Source organism: Elephantulus edwardii, unplaced genomic scaffold, assembly GCF_000299155.1.
Source record: "Elephantulus edwardii isolate Elephantulus edwardi_28Jun2011 unplaced genomic scaffold, EleEdw1.0 scaffold00007, whole genome shotgun sequence".
Classification (NCBI taxonomy): domain Eukaryota; kingdom Metazoa; phylum Chordata; class Mammalia; order Macroscelidea; family Macroscelididae; genus Elephantulus; species Elephantulus edwardii.
In genome coordinates, this window is record NW_006399757.1 from 2,831,632 (window position 1) to 2,851,135 (window position 19,504).

A 19,504-nucleotide genomic window follows, 5' to 3' on the forward strand; every position below is an offset into this window, starting at 1 on the left:
ATTCAGTGACTGGGATAATTGGGATGGGAGTGTCAGAGACAGTGCGATTGGCACAGGGCAGAGCAGAGTTTAGGGCTGTTGTACATAGGGTCGCTATGAGTCGCAGGCGACTCGACGGCACATAACAACAACAACAACAACAATGCAATTAATTAACTACAGTGTCTAATCAGTCCCTTGTAGTATATGCCTTTGCCTTTTCCCAACTTACCTATTTAATAATTTTTACACCCCCTATTTCGTATCCCTATTAACCCCCCAAAGTGGATTCTATGTCTGTGTTAACCTCTTCAGATTTTTGTAATAGTGATTTTATATCATAATTACTGTTTTGTGGTTGACTTATGTTGCTCAGCACAATTTGTTCTAGATTCATCCAATATTGTGCAATATTCCATGAATTCTTGATTATTCCTTAGTGATACGTAATATTCCACTACTCAATGTATCATAGTTTCTTTAGCCATTCATCTATGGCCATAATAAGCTGTATACAAATTCTTTTTTCTTTTTACTAGTTTATTTATAAAATTCTAATATAAATTTTAGCAAATTCTTTCAATTTCCCTCACCTACCCACCCTTCAAATTGTATAATCCAATGATTAATCTACTCTTTCCCTGTATACAAATTCTTGTATGAAGATGAATCTTCATTTTGGGGAGAAAAGTGTCCAAGAAAAATTTTACTAAATTTTATGGAAAGGTCAGCAGTTCCAACCTGTTGATTAAAGAAAGAAGGATTTCTCCATTAAGATTTATAGCCTTAGAACACAGACTGAGAGTCGCCAGCAGTCACAATTGATTGGACAAAAATGAATAAATTTTTTTTTTATAAAGAATGGTAAGTCTAGAGGGTTTTCTTGCCTCTGAAAGGTCAGCTATGATCTGATCTAACTTAATAGTACCGAACAACAACAAAAAACCCCAGCAGTCTTACTTCAGAGCTTGGGTGGGTTAGTGGTAAAGTGTTGTGCTACCAACCCAAAGGTAGATGGTTTGAATACACCAGATGCTCCATAGAAAAAAGGTGGTGGGAGAATGATGGATAGTTTCCTCCCTTAATTTTACAGCTTCTAAAAACTCACTAGAAGATCAGGTATGGATTGGTTCTGACTCTACATTACACAACAGCAACAACAATCTAACTTCAAGGGAGACTGGGAATATAGTTTAGCTGTTTTCTTAAGAGGAAAAAGGAAATTGTTTGTGAATATTTAGCTTTTATCTCTACTCAAAGTTTCACAGAACTTGAAGAAACCCTTAAACTTTTAGAAAGAAATAATTTTAACCTAAAGTGAAGATTGAAATTGTTAACTATGTAGTTGTACTAGGATCCTCAATCAACAGTCACAGAAACAGCACAATATCAAATAACACAATGCTTTGGGCAAATCTGCTGCACAGCACCTCCTTAAAATGTTAGAGTGAAAACAACACATTAAGGTTTAAGGTGAACTTGACCCAAGCCACAACATTTAAAATCATCGACATCCATGCTAAAGTTGGACAATAAATTAAGGAAACTAGAAGAAGAATTGATACCTCTGAATTATGATGCTGGTGAATAATACTAATGTACTATCCAAAGATGAATTGCATTGGGAAAGTTTGGAGCCTCTCCAGAGTACTGAAGAGCAATGATGTCAGTTGGACACTAAGGTGTGCCTGATCCAGGCCATGGGCTTTATAATTACGTACTATGCATCAGAAAAGTGGACAATGGTTAGAGATAATAGAAGGGGAATTAATGCCTCTGAGCTGTGGTGCTGGAGAAGAGTATGGAATATGCCATGGACTACTAGGAGAACAAACAGGTTTGTCCCGACGAGGGTGAAACCAGGCTGCTCCTTGGAGGCAAGATTCTGAAGCTCTGTCTGACATACATTAGGTATGTTACAAGGAGGGACCAGTCCTTGGAAGGGACATCATGCTTGGGAGGGTGGAAGGACAGCGCAAGAGAGCTGAAGACCCGGGGTGAGATGGATTGACTCGATGACTGAGGTAATGGGAGTTGGTGTGTCAGAGTCAATATATTTGGCTCAGGACAGAGCAGGGTTCTTAGCTGTTGTACAAAAGGTTGCTATGAGTCACAAGTGACTTGAGGGCACATAAGAACAACAACATGAAAGACAGAAATAGAAAAAAATGCAAAATGTATTTATTTAAATAGTGGTTGAATACACTAAAATTTTTATTACAGGTTTAGTACTATCTGGGGAGGTGACTTACATTTAAGATTGAAAATTAAAATTTCTACAATTATAGATGTATTTTTGGTATAGTTTTGAAAGCCATAAATGTAATTTACTGTATTATTTTTTTTAAGTTTTTCCTGTTCTGAAAGTAGAGTTACACAATAATCCTGCTTTCACTATAGTTATACAGACTTAAAGCTCTGGTCGAGCCTTTATTGTATTTACCACCTGTGCACATAGACTGTAGTTTTGTTCCTCGTGTTGTCAGCATGAAGCAAAATTGATCATCTATATTTTTATGTAATTCTATTTATGTACCTTATTCATAAATATTTATTCAACCTAAGTGTATGACTTTTAAAATTTAAATATGTACGTACTCATTACTGGGAATGTGGAAAATCTAGAAGAAAGGGAAATTTATTCTACAGAATAGATTATTTTGACGTATGGTTTATAAAAGACCCACATTCTACATTTTGGATCATTCTGAAATACTGTTTTATCCCATTTTTTTTTCTTTTAACCTTCATACTCAGTCCCCAAGTTGTCACCTCTTCTCAGTCCCTTAACACCCTTCTTGTGCCCAGACAAGGCCAGGTCACTGGCAGTAGCTCTTGGGCTTTGTCTGATGAGTTCCCATAGGTTTTATTATGATAAGCTTTATAGAGATTTAATGGGAGATTGTACAAGGACTGCTTATATCTAATACAGTGTTTGTACTATGTCCAAATTGCATAACCTCCTAATTCACAGAACCTATTGTGGATGTTAAGCAATGCATACCCGTGGGTGTTTTCTATATTATTATTTTATGTGGATAACTTGTCTTTTAACATTTCACAGTGTTATTTCTATAGCAATCCAAATTTTAAAATGTGTTTTTGTTTTTTTAACAATTAGAATGCCCTACTATTTGTCTTTAACCTTGTTACTTTTTCTTTTCTGTAAATTTTTTAGAGGTAAGTTGAATTGCTGTATCAATTGTTAATATGCGAAGGCTTTTGATTCATACTGTCAAATTATCTTACCAAATGTTTTACCACGTTTATACTTTACAATCGGAGTGTGAATGTGTTTTTGTCAGCCTTTGTTATACCAAAACAGCATCTATATTTGATAAGGTAGAAATATTTTTATATTTAGAATATAAATTACATATATTTAACATCAAAATTCCTATGTATTTGACAATTTTCAGGGTGAAATAATAGAGGCTTTTAATTAACTAGAAATGTTATATAATACCATTACATTTCAGAGATGGTATATTTTATGAATATAAGAACAGACTGAATTGTCTCTTGAGAATTGAAAATAATTTGTCTCTAGTGACTTGTATGTTATTTCTCTTTTGAAAATCAATCATAATTAGACTAGAAAAGGAAGGATATGATCTTGTAAGTTTTAATTGCTCCCTAAGTGTCTTTTCTTAATGTAATAGCATTTTCTTTTTAAATTGGAAAAGTAGGACAGTATACTATAGTATATATTAATCAGGGTAGAAATACCAAAAAACATTTCTCTTAATATATTGGCTTAAGTAATATTAATAATTTTCATATTTTCCAATAACTTTTAGAAATTTTAAGGACATTCTATCTAGAATTGTAGCTTTATATTCTTTAAAAATATTCTTGTTCTAGTATTACATAAGGATGGGTATAAAAACTTATCTTCTGAGGCTCCGTCTAACATACTTTGGACATGTTGTGAGGAGAGACTGGTCCTTGGAGAAGGACATCATGCTTGGGAGGGTGGAGGGATGGCACAGGAGGGGAAGACCCTCTATGACGTGGATTGATTCAGTGACTGGGATAATTGGGATGGGAGTGTCGGAGACAGTGCGATTGGCACAGGACAGAGCAAAGTTTAGGGCTGTTGTACATAGGGTCGCTATGAGTCGCAAGCGACTCGATGGCACATAACAACAACAACAATGTACGTTGGAAGCAGAGCTTATTATTAGGTCCCTATATTTTCTTATTCTTTAAATATGAGTTTAAAAAGCTAGGAGTGCATCCTGTAGATGTGACATTTCTTAATTCAGGTGGCAGAATTTCTCCCATATAGAAAAAAGATCCACCTGACTCAAATTACTACCTCTTTTTTGAAACCCATGGTAATTAAGATTCCCCCCCCCCCTCCCTCCCAACTACAGTGGTTCTGATCTCCAGTTGTTTAAAACTGTAAACTGGCAGACTGGACAGTTTTGAGATAGGTTCTATGACACAATTCACCTGAATAAATTCTCTATTAAGTTTAACCTTTTGTAGCCTGTGTATTTTTTTCCATTATTAATACAATTAAGAGTTGTTTGTTAGCAGAAGCAATACTTTTCAAACTGTACACAGGAAATTTTTATAGTTAAAATGCTTAAGAGCCTTTTAAAGGTTTGTTGTTGTTATGTGCCGTCAAGTCGCTTGCAACTCATAGCGACCCTATGTACAACAGCCCTAAACTCTGCTCTGTCCTGTGCCAATCGCACTGTCCCTGACACTCCCATCCCAATTATCCCAGTCACTGAATCAATCCACCTCATAGAGGGCCTTCCCCTCCTGCGCTGTCCCTCCACCCTTCCAAGCATGATGTCCTTCTCCAAGGACTGGTCTCTTCTCGCAACATGTCCAAAGTATGTTAGACGGAGCCTCAGAATCCTTGCCTCCAAGGAGCCACCCGGTTTAACGCTTTCCAGGACAAATCTATTTGTTTTCCTAGCAGTCCATGGTATTCTCAATACTCTTCTCCAGCACCACAGCTCAAAGGCATCAATTCTCCTTCTATCATCCTTGGTCATTGTCCAACTCTCTGATGCATAACAAGTGATTGCGAAGACCATAGCCTGTATCAAATGCACCTTAGTCTCCAGGGAGACACCATTTCTCTTCAGTACTTGGAGAGGTCCCTAACAGCAGACTTTCCCATGGCAATGCATCTTTTAATTTCCTGGCTGCTGGTGCCAAGACTGTTTTTTTAAAGGTAGTTTACTAATATTTGAGAAGGCTATTTACAGAGAATGGATATTTTGTATGAGGTCGCTATGAGTCATAAGCAACTGGACAGAACATAAAAACAAGTTGATGGTGCTGATGCTCTTTTTTTGGCCTTAAAGATGTGAAGCAGAGATCAAGAGACAACAGGAAAACCAGAGGTAGAATTCACTTTAAGAAAAGAAAGTAGATTGGAAATGTAAGAGGATTAGAGAACAGAACTCATAATAGAAAAATTGGACTTAGTTCCAGAATCTTTGTGGTATCTGCCATAAAGGTAAAAACAGGATAGAGGAGGATTTAAATCTGTTGTCTATATGGTCTCTGAGTTGAACTCTATAGGGGGCACATAACAACTGTGACACAACAAAGGGTAAAAATTTTAAATACACCAGGTGCTCGGAGGTCTTCTGTCATAAAGACTTATAACCTCAGAAATCTGATGCAGTGTCACTATCAGTTAGATGGCACTGAGTATGTTGTCATGTGCCATCAAGTCACTTGCGACTCATATTGACCCTATAGTATGGTAATTTTATTTAGGAACTGCCAACTTGTTTTCCCCAATGGCTTGTCCATTTTGCATTTCTACCAGCAAATGTTAAGAATTTCTGTTTGCCGATGTTCTTGCCAAACTTTTTCTTCTTATTATTTTTAATGAACATTTACAGAGATTTTGGATTTCCATTCATTCATTGTTCCACTTTTCTCCCTGCCCCCCACCCCCACCCCAGTTTGCTCTTCTCTTTGAAAAGTAAAAGAAAAATTCCTTCACTGGTATGTAATCCCCCCACCCCCCACTCCCCCTCTTTTTTATTTTAAATCTTAGCCACCCTGGTGGGAGTGATACATTATCTCATTATTGTTTTGATTTACATGTATCTGATGGCTAAGGATGCTGGGCTTCTTTTATGACTGGTGGCCATTTGAATGCCCTCATTGCTGAAATACCCATTCAAGTCCTTTGCCCATTTTTTTATTAGATGATTTGTCCCTTTTTTGTAAAGGTTATTGATGTGTTTTATATATTTTAGTTATTAGATCTTGGCTATATGTTTGGTTTCTGAGGATATTTTCTCAGTTGGTAGCTTTTTTAAAATAAAGTCTCTTAAGGATAAAGAGTTTTCAGCTTTTATTAGGTTTCATTTGTCTTTCTGTTTGTGCTTTTATTTGGTAATTTTCACATTCCATTGAATCACCTTTCTTGGAAATGAGAACAAATGTGCAGTTGCCCACGTAGCTGTCATTCAAATTTCTGGCACAGATTGTTGAGCATGTTCAGAGTAATACCTGTTATTTGAAACTTGGCAATTGATATCCCATCAATTCCTGAGGGTTGTGGTGTTTGGTGTTTTTTTTTTTTGTTTTGCTTTTAATTAACGCATCAGTGAAGCTTGTACTTTTTCTTTCTTTACCATTAGTTTTTGGTAATGTGGTACTTCCTAAAATAGTTCCATACCAGCCATTTGTGGGGTTTTTGGGTATTTTTGTTTGGTACAGTGACTCTGTATATTCCTGCTACTTTTGATGCTTCCTGGATCATTCAAGATTTTGACTGGGGGAAATTATCCTGAGTAAACTCAGTCTCATAAGGACAAATACTGCATAAGACCATTATTGTAAAAATAGAAGGATAATTAGTAAAACCTATGGGAAAGGGGTAGATATGGAGGGGTGAGGATGGGTAGGAACAAAACCACAGCGTTGCACAGACTGGTGAGTGGAGGAAATAGGAAAGATCCAGGTGAAAAGACAGGGTAATGTTGGGCAAGGTGCAGTGGTGATCAATTTTAAAAAGCATAATGCATGGGAATGATTGTAGGAAACAAAATGTGAATGAAGAATAGTATGAAACAATATGTATGAACTTTGTAAGCAAACCATTATTATTATTTTTAAAAAAAAAAGAGGAGGAAATGATTTTGCCCATAACATCCTTCAGTATTGCAACTCAGGGCTTGAGCTTGGTATTCAGTTCTTTCAGCTTGAGAAATGTCAGGCAAATGCCTCCCTTTTTACTATGTAACTCCAGCTCTTTGCATCTCTTTGCATATTTTGTTGTAATATTATACTTTGTTTATTCTCCTTGAGCTCCTCTTTGACATCTTCTGTTAATCTCATACTTTAACATTTCTTTCCTTTGTTTTGGCTTCTTGATGTTCTAGTGCAATTTTTCAGTCTCTTCTGACATCCATTTCTCCTCTTTTGCTTTCTTCATGAGTGAGATCTTTGATGTCATCCTACAACTCATCTGATCTTTACTCATTAGTGTTTAAAGCCTCAAACCTGTTTTTTAAATGCTTTTTAAATTCAGGTGGGATAGACTTAAGGCTGTATTTTGATTCTTGGGGATTTATTTTCACTTTCTTAGCCTCAGTTTGAACTTGTATGTGAGTAATTGATGGTCTATTCTACAGTGAGCACCTGGGCTTGTTTTGTCTGTTGACACTGGGCTTCTCCAACAATACTTTCCACAGACATAGTCTATCTGATTCCTGTGCAGTCAGATGAGGTCCATGTGTATTGTCACCATTTGTATTTTTTTGAAAAAGGCATTTGTGATATTACAGTGTTCAGTCATTAAATATCCAGCCTCATTTCTGTCATAAAGTCCATAATTTCTGACCACCAATCCTTCTTTGTTTCCAATTTTTACATCCCAGTCACCAATTATTAGTGAATGTTGTCTGTGTTGAGGGCATTGACAAAAAATAGATGACTTTGGGTTTTAATTTTATCTGGACTAAATTATTATTATATATATAATTATTATTATTATTCTGATTCATTAACATGAAATATCTTTGCTGCTATTTAAGTCTTCTTTCATCTGTTTCAGCATTGTTTTATAGTTTTCATTGTTACCTTGCATTTTTTATTCCCAGATGCAATCACTTTTAATTCTTATGTCCTAAGTCACATATTAGGGAGCTCTGCTTGCCAACTGGTAGATGCAACTCCAAAGTCACACAGTTCAAATCTACCAGCTGCTCCACAGGAGGTGGGTGGGCGGTCTTCTCCTGTGCAATTAACTGCCTCAGAAAACCTGCTGGTGGGTCAGCTATGGGTTAGTTCCAACTCTATTGTGTACAGTCGGAACTCACACATTAGGCTTTCAGAGAATAGATAAAACATACCAACATAAAATACCTTTAGTATGTTTATGTTAAGGAGTGTTAAGTGTGACAAAACAGGGAAGGTTTGTGAATGTCTGGTTGAAAGTATAAAAAAGGGGGTGTAGACTTCAGAAAAGTACAGAAAAATGACTAGTGCAAATAATTAAATACATTGTTATAGCTTAATATGTATCACTTCAGAAATTCACTTACTAGTGATACTAATCTTACTTTCAATTTTTGTATATTATTAGTCAATAAAAGGTATGGGTTTTTTTAAAGTGTTTGGGGTCTGAGGGGCAGCTTGGATTATTATTTGATGTCACTTTATGCTGCAGAAATGGACAATTTATTTTAAGTGACTTGAAAAGAATATAATCTGGGCAAAGAGAGCCAATAAACCAGTTTCATTATCCTCGCCATTATAAATGTTCCTTTTTTCTGTAGTGTAAAGTCTTATTAATGGTTTACTATGCCTCAGTTCCCCAAGGTGTCTCAGAATTTGGTTCTTGTAATTCTGGTAACTTTTGGTTTTCACCTGGAAGCGGTGTTTTTGTTGTTTATGCTCCTGAAGGAGGCAAAGTATTTTTAATCAGTTCCCTGGAGATCAATATTCAGAGATACCAGTTCTCTGGAGAAAGTTTAAATGCTCAAAGCTTAAATGTCTTGGTTCACTGTTGCTAAATAATTGAATAATTTGGAGAGAAAGGTAACTTTTCCTTTTAGAATGAATAGTTCTTTATGTATTTGTATTGAAGGAGTGTTGTTGTTGTTGTTAGGGGCTGCCGAGTCATTGAACAACAAATGGAAAATTTATTGCCATTTTAACTTTCTAAGAAATTGTAAGCAGGCATCATGATATGTTTGTAAGAGAATGTGCAGATATGATTTATGTAATGCATAGGAAAGACTTCTTTAGACTAACTGTAGTGTATGGAAAAATTGTAATGACCTTTTTATGACTTAATTTTAAAATTCATATGCTATCCAGGGAACACTTTATAGTTAAAAATGCAAAGTAAAAGGAATTTTAGGTTTTAGTGGGATAGAAGGGAGCTTTGGTGGCCTACTGGGTAGGGAGTTGTGCTGCCCAAGCCATAGGCAGGCAGTTGGAATCTCCAAGTTACTACAAGGAACTAAGATGGACAATCTCCACCGCTGTGATTTAGTCTCTGAAGGCTTGCTGTAAGTCAGCTGTAAGTCAGTTCATACCCAATGAAAATGAGAGTGTGTTGAGATTGAGTAGGATAAATTCTATATGTCGGTGGTGTTGTGTGTCATCGAGTCACAACTGACCCATAGCTGAAGTGGGTTTTCTTTTTTTTTTCAATTTATTTTATTAATGAACATTTACAGAGATTTTGGATTTCCATTCATTCATTTTGTTGCACTTTTCTCCCTGCCCAGCCCTCCCCCCAGTTCACTCCTCTCTTTGAAAAGTAAAAGAAAAATTCTTTCATTGGTATACAATCCCCCCCACACTCCCCCCACTTCCCGAGTACACTCCACTATGCAACCTTAATTTTGGACTCTTGTGATAACCATAATACCCTATCATATATCACTTTTAAATTGTTCTCTCCCTCATCTGTTTCAATGCAGTATACATTAATTTATCCAGTTTTTCTCAGTCTTACCCCAACCCTGATGTCAGTCCCATTCTACAACAGTGGCACCATGCAGTATTTGTCCTTTTGTGACTGAGACACTTCACTCAGCATAATGTCCTCCAGGGTCACCCATTTTGAATAATATTGCATGAGTTCCTTGTTTTTCAATGCAGCATAGTATTCCATTGTGTGAATATACCACACCTTCTCTATCCATTCGTTTATTGATGGGCACTTAGGTTGTTTCCAACTCCTTGCTATTGTGAACAAAGCCATGATAAACATGGCCGTGCATATATGCTTGGATGTCAGTTATGGTCTCTTTGGGGTATATTACCAGTAGTGGAATTGCTGGGTCAAATGGTATTTCTATTTGCAACTTTTTGAGAAAGCGCCACACCATTTTCCACAGTGGTTGCACCAGAAGTGGGTTTTCTGCAGCAGTTAATCACACAGGAGGCAGTTGCTCATCTTTCTACCACAGCCGCTGGTGGACTCAAACTACTTGCCTTTGGAATTGCAGTGTAGTTTCTTGCATTAGGTTACCAGAGTGAACTGTTTTCTAAAACAATTGATAAGCACTTTAAAAAAAATGTTCATAAATGATTTTAAACCATTTGGTTTCACACTTCAGAGGGTCCTGTGAAGAATGTTTTTCTGAATAAGAATTTTTTTTAGTTAAACAGCTAATTATTTTTTATTTACTACAATTTCAGAGTTTTTATTTCAGGTGTTTTGGCTTCTTACATGATAATGTTTACATTTGTACTTTTAGGTTAATTAGTTGCACTTTTGTGCTAAAGAACAAAGATGAGCAGATAGTAGCTATGTGATTAAACAAAATTATGAGAAACTGAGTTATTGTTTGTTAATCTTGATGACTAATTTAATTCATTGTAATAACAAATTGATTTTATCTCTGCTGTTAGGACAACTCAAAAAATGGTTGTAATGTCCTCTATTCTAAAATATTTCCTCTAGTTTTTCTGATCTCTGCTCTTCCATTACTAAATAGCAGTCATAAGATACCAAAGCAGTGTAGAAGTTGAAGGTACTTAGAACATAATGAACTATGATCTCTAAAATTTTGTGACATCTTTTGACAATATATCTCTATCTCGATAGATAGATAGATAGATAGATAGATAGATAGATAGATAGATAGATACTATAGTGTTACTGTACATCGCAATCACAGGCAACTTGACAGCACATAAGAACAGTAACGTTCTATGACAGGTTTGGAAGCACGAGTGGCATCCACTTCCTAAATAACATACCTCTGGAAACTCTATGAACTTTTACAAATATCAGTGGTTATAAAGGATCCTCAGGCCTTTTGTTCATGGGGTCTCAATGAGTCGTGTGTGACTTGAGAGCAATCAACAACAACAACATTGTATACTATAGAACATAAATGTCATATTTAGAAAACTATGCACACATTGAAGGTTTTTCTCACTTTTCTTAAAGAGCTTTTTTATATCCGCTTATAATGTCTTTTTAATTGCTATATGTTGTTGTTGTTGTTGTTATGTGCCATTGAGTCACCTGCAAGTCATATGTACAGTAGCTCTGAACCCTACACTATTCTGAGCCAGACTTACTGTCTCCCACATACCTATCCCCTTTATCTCAGGTACTGTGTCAGTCCTTCTTATCCTGGGTCTTCCTCTTTTATGTTGTTCCTCTACCCTTCAAAGCATGGTGTCTTTTACTGAGGACTGGCATTTCCTGGCCAGATGCCCAGAGTATGTGAGATGAAGCTTCAAAATCCTTGCCTCCAAGGAGCAACTTGGCTTCACCTTCTCCAGAACAGGCCTGTTTGTTCTTTTGGCAGTCCGTGGTATGTCCAATACTCTCTATAGTGTTTTGTGTTTATACTTAACCTCTCTCTGGTTGATTCCCTTGCGTAGCAGACCTATGGTAGTAGGAGAGTGTAAACAGCCCCACAGGGTTTTTGAGGATGTACAGTTTTGAGGAAGCAGATTGCTTCATCTTTGTAGCTCACTAGCTTTTTAGTTAGCCTGAGGCTTGACCCTTTATACCATCAGAGCTCCTTTTCTTAGTGTATCATAGTTACTGAGGCTGTCTTCTCTAGGAATATGAACATATCGAACATATCTTAAAATAGAAGTACATCTAGTTTCTCTTCTACCGTAATACTGATTTTATTCATATATAGAATCTCAATTTTGAAATCCATAGATTTTCTTGATTCTATGGCTCTACCACCATCCTATGCTCACATCATACACTATTATTGGCCATCTTTAAAAATTATATAAATTTATTCACAAGTGCCAATAAATCTCAATTTTTGTATCACATTTGTTCATGAATTTTATTCCATTTCGTTTCCAGACTGTAGGAAGATTATAATTAACATTATGAATACAATGGTAATTTAATGATACAGAAAGCAAACTAAATTAGGCTTTACTAGCCAAGTGCACTTGACGACACATAACAACAACAACAACAGCCAAGTGCTGAAAGGGTGGTCTGGTAGCTTAGCAGTAAGGAGTTGCACTGCTAACTCAGAGGCTCTTGGTTTGAATCTATCTGTGAGAGATAGATGGACAGTCTCATCCATGAGATTTACAGCCTCTGAAAACCTGCTGGAGCATCAGCTACGAGGCAGTTCTGACTTGATGGTTGATATATGAGAACAACAGTTACAGCTGTGTGTTGAAGTTTTAATTCTCGGAAGTCATATTCCTTGGTGAAAAATAGTCGTGAAATCTATTTTTCAGTGACTTAGTTATGTTTAGATTTTTAAAAATATGGGTGGTGTAGCCTTTTTACGAAGATGGAGCCTAAAGTGAAAAAGGAAGGCTCCGCCCCTTCCAAAACTGAAGCCAAAGCAAAGGCATTAAAGGCTAAGAAGGCAGTCCTGAAGGGCATCCACAGCCAAAAAAAAAAGAAGATCTACACGTCACCCACCTTCCGGTGGCCTAAGATACCCCTGGAAGAGTGCCCCCAGGAGAAACAAGCTTGACCACTATGCCACCATCAAATTTCCCCTGACCACTGAGTCAGCCATGAAGAAGATAGAAGATAACACACTTGTGTTCATTGTGGATGTCAAGGCCAACAAGCACCAAATTAAACAAGCTGTAAAGAACCTTTATGACATTGATGTGGCTAAGGTCAACACTTTGATTAGGCCTGATGGAGTGAAGAAGGTCTATGTTCAGCTTGCTCCTGACTATGATGCTTTGGATGTTGCCAACAAAATTGGGATCATCTAAACTGAGTCCAGCTGGCTAATTCTAAATATAAATTTTTCTCACACACATAAAAAATATGGATGGTTTAAAACATTTTGTAATTCCAGAATCGTTATGATTTATTTGTGGAAAGGGGAAGAAGAATTGGTTCTGGTAAGTCTAGCCTTTCTTCCTTTAAGAATTTTAGTGTGTTCTCTAATGAACATTTGCTAAAAAGGAAGGAGAAATCCAGAGAAATAATAACTAAGAGCAGGGGAGTATGAAGACCAAGAGAGCTTAACTAACAGTGAGGACTAGGAGGGATAAAACTTTCTTACTCAAAATGACCTCCCTGGAATATAAAAGTTTCAGGATTGAGAAAACACACACCCAAGAGCAAATTTTCTTTGAATCCTAATGAATATACAAGAAAACAATTTGAATGGCATTTCTAAAAGTTGAGATGGCAAAGCACAGGCAATTGGATCTGGACAAAATACAACTTTTTTACCCCCCTTTTGCTTATTTAGAAAAATTTATTTCAATTTAGCAATGAAGATATTTAAGTTTCCCCAACTCATCAGAAACAAAAATAATTGACAATTGTGTTCCAGTTTGATACCTTTATAGTAATTATAAGATTCTCCCTCAGATTACACAAGTTCTCCACAGACTTGTGGCTAGATTCTGCCAGTGTAACTTTCTAGTTCTTGAGAAACTTTGGTAAATTTAAAACACTTATCTGAAATTTAGAAGCATTTGGAATACTTTCAGTTGAATGTTAGTTGTACATAATTATTGCAGTTGTTATTATGTGCTGTCCAGTCAAAACAAACATAGTTGACCCTCCAGTGGATTTCAGAGGCAGTAAATTGCATGGGTAGAGATCACCCATCTTTCTTCCATGGAGCCGTTGGTGGATTAGATCTGTGCCTTTAGATTGGCAGCACAGTTCCTTACTGCAAGACCAACAGAGCTGCATTGTACTTATTTCTTTTTACTTAAATGTGCTTCAATTTTATTTCTTTTACATTTTAAGTTGTATATATTAATATATTTCAGGGAAAAAAGCCAGCCATTGAAACCTCCAGAGTACAGTTCTGTTTCCATGTTCGTGAGATGGTGAATGACACTGTTTTGAACATTAGTGTACAAATCTCCATTTGTAGCTCAGTCTAATTCCCTTGGGATTTTTCCAAGAAGTGGAATAGCTGGGTCATATGGAGTTTCTATGTTCAGATTTTTGAGGAAACGCCAAACTCCCTTCCAGAGTGGTTATACCATTTTACAATCTCACCAACAATATGTGAGAGAGTTCTCACCTCTTCACATCCCCGCCAACATTTACTGCTTGCTGCCTTACTAAACTTTGCCACTTTTATTGGATTGAGATGGTAGCTCATTGTACTTTTGATTTGCATCTCTCTTATTGTCAGAGATTTGGAGCATTTCCTCAGGTGTCTGTTGGCCATCTGAATATCTTCCTCTGTGAAAAGTCTTTCCATATTTTTTGCCCATTTTGTAATCTGGTTATCAGTTTGTTTCTTATAGAGACCCTGTAAGTTTTTGTAATGAGACCTTTGTCTGAAATGGTATTGCCAAAGTTTATTTCCCAGTCTGTAGATTTTCTTTTCACCCTATTGGAAAAAGTTTTTGATTGTGCGTTTCTGACTTTGTCAGCCTCTTTATATCATAAGCTGTGTCTCTAAGCGTTGGTCCCAGTTTGTCTCTTATGAACTTTATGGTTTGGGGCTTTACCTCCCAGACCGTAATCCACTGTGAGTTGATTTTTGTGTATGGTGTGAGACATGGATACTGTTTCAATTTTCTGCAGGTAGCAGTCCAACCATAACTGTATGAATTGAGAAATTATAATATATTCATACAATGGACATACACAGCAGTCAGGTACAACAATTTTGAAAAATATTACATAACTTGGGAGAGACTGGAGGGTATTATGTTGAGTGAACTCAGTCTCATAAAGATAAATACTGCATAAGAAAATAGGAGGATAACTAATAAAACATGTATGGGAGCTCAAAGGGCGAAGGAGTGGGAGCAAAGGGGTGAGGACTGGGGGAAATCAGAGAGTCGTACAATCTGATGCATAGAGGGAGAGGGTAAAGGAAAAGGGAAAGATCTGGTGGGATCTGAAAAGATAGGGTAATAGTGGACATAGTCCAACGGTGATTAATTTTATAAAATAAAATGTATGTGAATGTATGAAATAATGTCAGTGAATGAAATGTGGGGGGAAATCTGCACAATTAACACAAAGATATTTACACACACACAGTAAAATTCTGGGTTTTTTTTCTTTTTTTTAATTACAATTCTGTTTTGACAGTAGAAAAGGTTACTATGAGTTAGAATTAAGTTGACAGCAATCTTTCCCCTCCTCCTTTGGTTAAAATATACTCAGCATGGAATTGATCTCTGGTGGTAACTCCTTTAATTTTTTTTCCTAATTTTGGTTGTTCTCCAGTGTCTTCAGATTGCTGGTTTGTTTATTTTTTATATTTTGTCTAGAGTTTATAATTTATACACAGAAGGGTTGGTCTGATAAAAGCTACTTTGCCGTTAGTACAAGCTAAACTCCCTGCAAAACTTGTTGTTATGTTTAGAATGAAAGTTTACAAAATATATTGATGTTTCATTCAATCATAAATATACATTATGTCTTGGAACATTAATTATGGTACGTGAAGTGTCAGATTGTCTCCTTACTTTAGATTGCCTTTCCCTTTACCTACCTTAATAAGTGTGCATTATCCTTGTAAAATTTTTTAAAAGCTGCTTTTTTATTCAGAGATTTGTCCATGTTGATCCTTAAACATTTAGTTTTTTAATTGTTATTCCTGTATAATCATTATTTGGATAAATGTTGATGTATTTGTGTTCTCTTATTGACACACTATTAAATTGATTCTGATTTTTTGTTTTAATAAGTTGTTGTTATTTGCCACTTAGTTGGAATCAATTCATAGCTGATCTTCCAACAGGTTTTCAGATGCTATAAATTGTGCGGGGAAATACCTACCTTTCTCCTATGTAGCAGCTGACGAATTTGAACTACCTATCTTTAGGTTGACCGTGCAGTTCCTCATCCCCTAGTCCACAAGAGCTCCATTTTAACAAGTAATGCCATTTTAACAAGAAATTCTAGATATGTTCTTTGTACATCAATGTGAGAGTTTCCTTGTTTTCTTAACTAGAGGTAAATTTACCTTCCTGGACTCATTTGGTCATGTTTGGAAACATTTTAGATTGTCAAGACTGGGATACAGAATGAGACCAGCATTTAGTAATAAGAGGCCAAGAATTCTACCCAGCATCTTACAGTGCAGGAACAGAGTACTGTCTCCTCCCTCCCTCACCCAATATATAATTACACTGACGATTGAAAATGGCAGTTGTTGATTGCCTTTGAGTTGAGCACAACTCATAGTGACCCTCTGAACGAAAGGCCCGAAGCCTTTCTATAACTATTGTCATTTCTCGAAGTTCATGGAGTTTCCAGAGGCATGTTGTTTAGGAAGTAGATGCCATTTCTGCTTGGGGCTTCTATCTAGAAGTAAAGTTAGCTTTAGGTGTGTGCAGTATTTTTGTTTTGTTATGAAAAGAAATAACTTCTGTAAAATATTAAGAAAACAGTTTAGTGCAAACAAAAGATTTGGAGTGTCCGAAGTGAAAATTGGAGCTTGTCTTTGATTACACTGACAATCCCCCAATTATAAGCAATTTTTATATCTCAAACCAGGTTGAGTGCTAGCATTAACCAGAAAGTGTACATGTAAACAGACTTCTAGCTCATGAACTGATATAGGTTGATATTTTCTGTCTGGTTGAAAGATTCATTGTAGAGGGAGAGTCTGTTTAAAATAACTGGCACTTGTGCAGTCAGATTTATTTGGAGTATTTTGCTAAAGGTATTGACTGAAGGAGAGAGAAATAACACCATTAAATGGAATTTTTTCCGTAATAGAAGCAGTTTTTAAATAGTGAAAATTTAAAAGTTTGGAAAGTTTCTTTTTCTCTCATCAAACAAACAAGAAAACCCCCCGAACTCAGTACCACCAACCAAATTAGTGTCTGAGGTGGTAAATCATAATGGGAAGAAGCTGCACCTCTTTCTCCATCAGTCACTGGTGAGTTAGGACTGTTGGAGGAGCACGGACTTTGAGTTAGCACATTAACATTTTAATTAAGATTAGATTTAAGTTAGGACTGTCTTAGAAAATAGATAGAAGCCTTAGCCCTCAAAATACATTCATGCTTGTGTACATATTATTTTGCATGTGATTTGGGGTCCTTTGTACGTATTCATGAATACTTTGCTTAAAGTCTATTAAAATCCTTTCTCTTTGTTTTTTAGAGTGCTAAAATTAAGATACATTTGAAATTATCAGTGTGTAGAAAAGACAGTACTATTGTTTATGTCTTCTTTGCCAAATAAAAAGAGACTCAGTAATGGAGAAAATAAGTGACTTGCCCTAATTTAAAAATCTGAATTCTTCAAGCACTCCATAATTTAAAAAAATGTTTCATCGTGTACCATCGAGTTGAGTTGAAACTGACCCATAGCTGACCCTTCCGTGGGTTTTCAGGAGCATTTAATCAAATGGGGGGAGATTGCCCATCCTTCTCCTACAGAGCAGCTGTGGATTTGAACTGCATGTCTTTTGGATTGCAGCATAGCTTCTTGCCACTAGGCCACCAATTAAATAGATAAAAACGCCTTATTTTAATTTTTATCTGTAGCCTTCATTTTAAAACATATTTTTATTGTTTTTCATACAATAATTCATTTATATTGTTTTATTAATACACCTTGTGTTCCATACAACTCCTCATTTACTTTATGTTTCATACAGTCATTCATCTACACTGTATCCCATATAATTAATTACCACTGATCTATGCCTATTATTACACTGTCTTTTCAAGTCTCCTTTGAATCTTTCCTTTTCCCACACCTTATCTTCAATCCTCCCACTAAACTCTGCTATCTTAGTAATTTCTACCCTTCCCCTTTTTTCGATCCCGTTCCCCTTTGCCCCTTTTGGACATTTATACACATCTTACTAGTTATCCTTCTGTTTTACAATAATGGCCTTATGCAATATTTGTCCTTTTGAGACTTGAGTTAGTTCACCCAGCATAATGCTCTCCTCCTCTCCTGTGTTATATAGTATTTAACAAAATTGTTCTGCATAGTCTTCTCTTATGTCAGTGTATCACAGTGTCTCTATCCATTTATTGGTGGGCATTTGGGCTGTTTGCATATTCTCGCTATTGTGAATAATGGTGCTGTGAACACAGGTGTCTATGTATCTGTTCATCTCTCAGTTCTAATTTCCTTGGGGTATATTCCTAGCAGTACAATATAACAGGGTTATATGAGGCTTCTATGTTTAGCTTATAGTCTTCATTTTTCTTCCTTTCTTTTTTTAACCAGGTATATGCAGCAGTGTTATTCCAACAAGCTAACGAAAGCAGACAACATTCAACTGAAAAAGCATCTTTTGGAATTGCTCTACCAGAAGAAAAACTTAACGACTTTCGTGATGAACAGATTGGACAGTTGCAGGAGCTGATGCAAGAAACCACTAAACTCAATAGGCAATTTAGTATTACTGAGTCTACAGAGCCAAAGTCTTAGTCTGTATCATAAAGCCTAACAAAGATTTTCAAAATCAGGGCCCCTTATTTAAATATCATTGTATTGAAAAGATTTCTCTTTAGTTTTTAGGCTTTGAGAGAATCTTCTGTTAATAAAATATTATTTTATTTTTGAATGTTAAGAATGCTTTCTATAATGGATGAATCAGGATCACTAGTAGAGAAAACATGACATTATTAAAATAGCAGTAGTGTTACTTTCCCAAGAATGGGATTTGGTTTTTACTCTAAACAAAAAAGAATGGATCTAAGAATCAAATCCCTATGCACATCCAAAAACTTCTCCAACTAAAAGGGAAGTCACAGACTGGGAAAAAATATTTGGTAATGGCATGTCAGATAAGGGACTTATATCTAGAATTTATAAAATACACAAGCACCACAACAAGATAAAGGTAAACAACTCAATTGAAAAATGGGCACAGGATATAAACAGACATTTCACCAAAGAAGACAGTCAGATGGCAAACAAACACATGAAGAAATGCTCAAAATCCCTGGCCCTGAGATGCAAATCAAAACAACTATGAAATACCATCTCAAACAGGTAAGAATAGCAAAATTTAACAGAACATCAAACGACAAATGCTGACGAGGTTGTGAAGAAACTGGAACCCTTATTCACTGTTGGTGGGAGTGTAAAATGGTGCAACCACTATGGAAGGTAGTCTGACACTTTCTAAAAAAGTTGCAA

At 36.1% G+C, this 19,504-nt stretch overlaps 1 protein-coding gene across 1 annotated transcript in view; it reads left to right on the forward strand.

The window, feature by feature from the left end:
- The window catches only part of ACN9 (ACN9 homolog (S. cerevisiae)), a 44,748-nt gene extending 25,958 nt beyond the window's left edge, over positions 1 to 18,790 (forward strand). Inside the window, exon 2 of the mRNA XM_006880374.1 lies at positions 18,587 to 18,790. Coding sequence (XP_006880436.1) covers positions 18,587 to 18,790 — 204 coding nt within the window. The remainder of the gene's footprint in view (positions 1 to 18,586) is intronic.
- Positions 18,791 to 19,504: the final 714 nt, after the last annotated feature.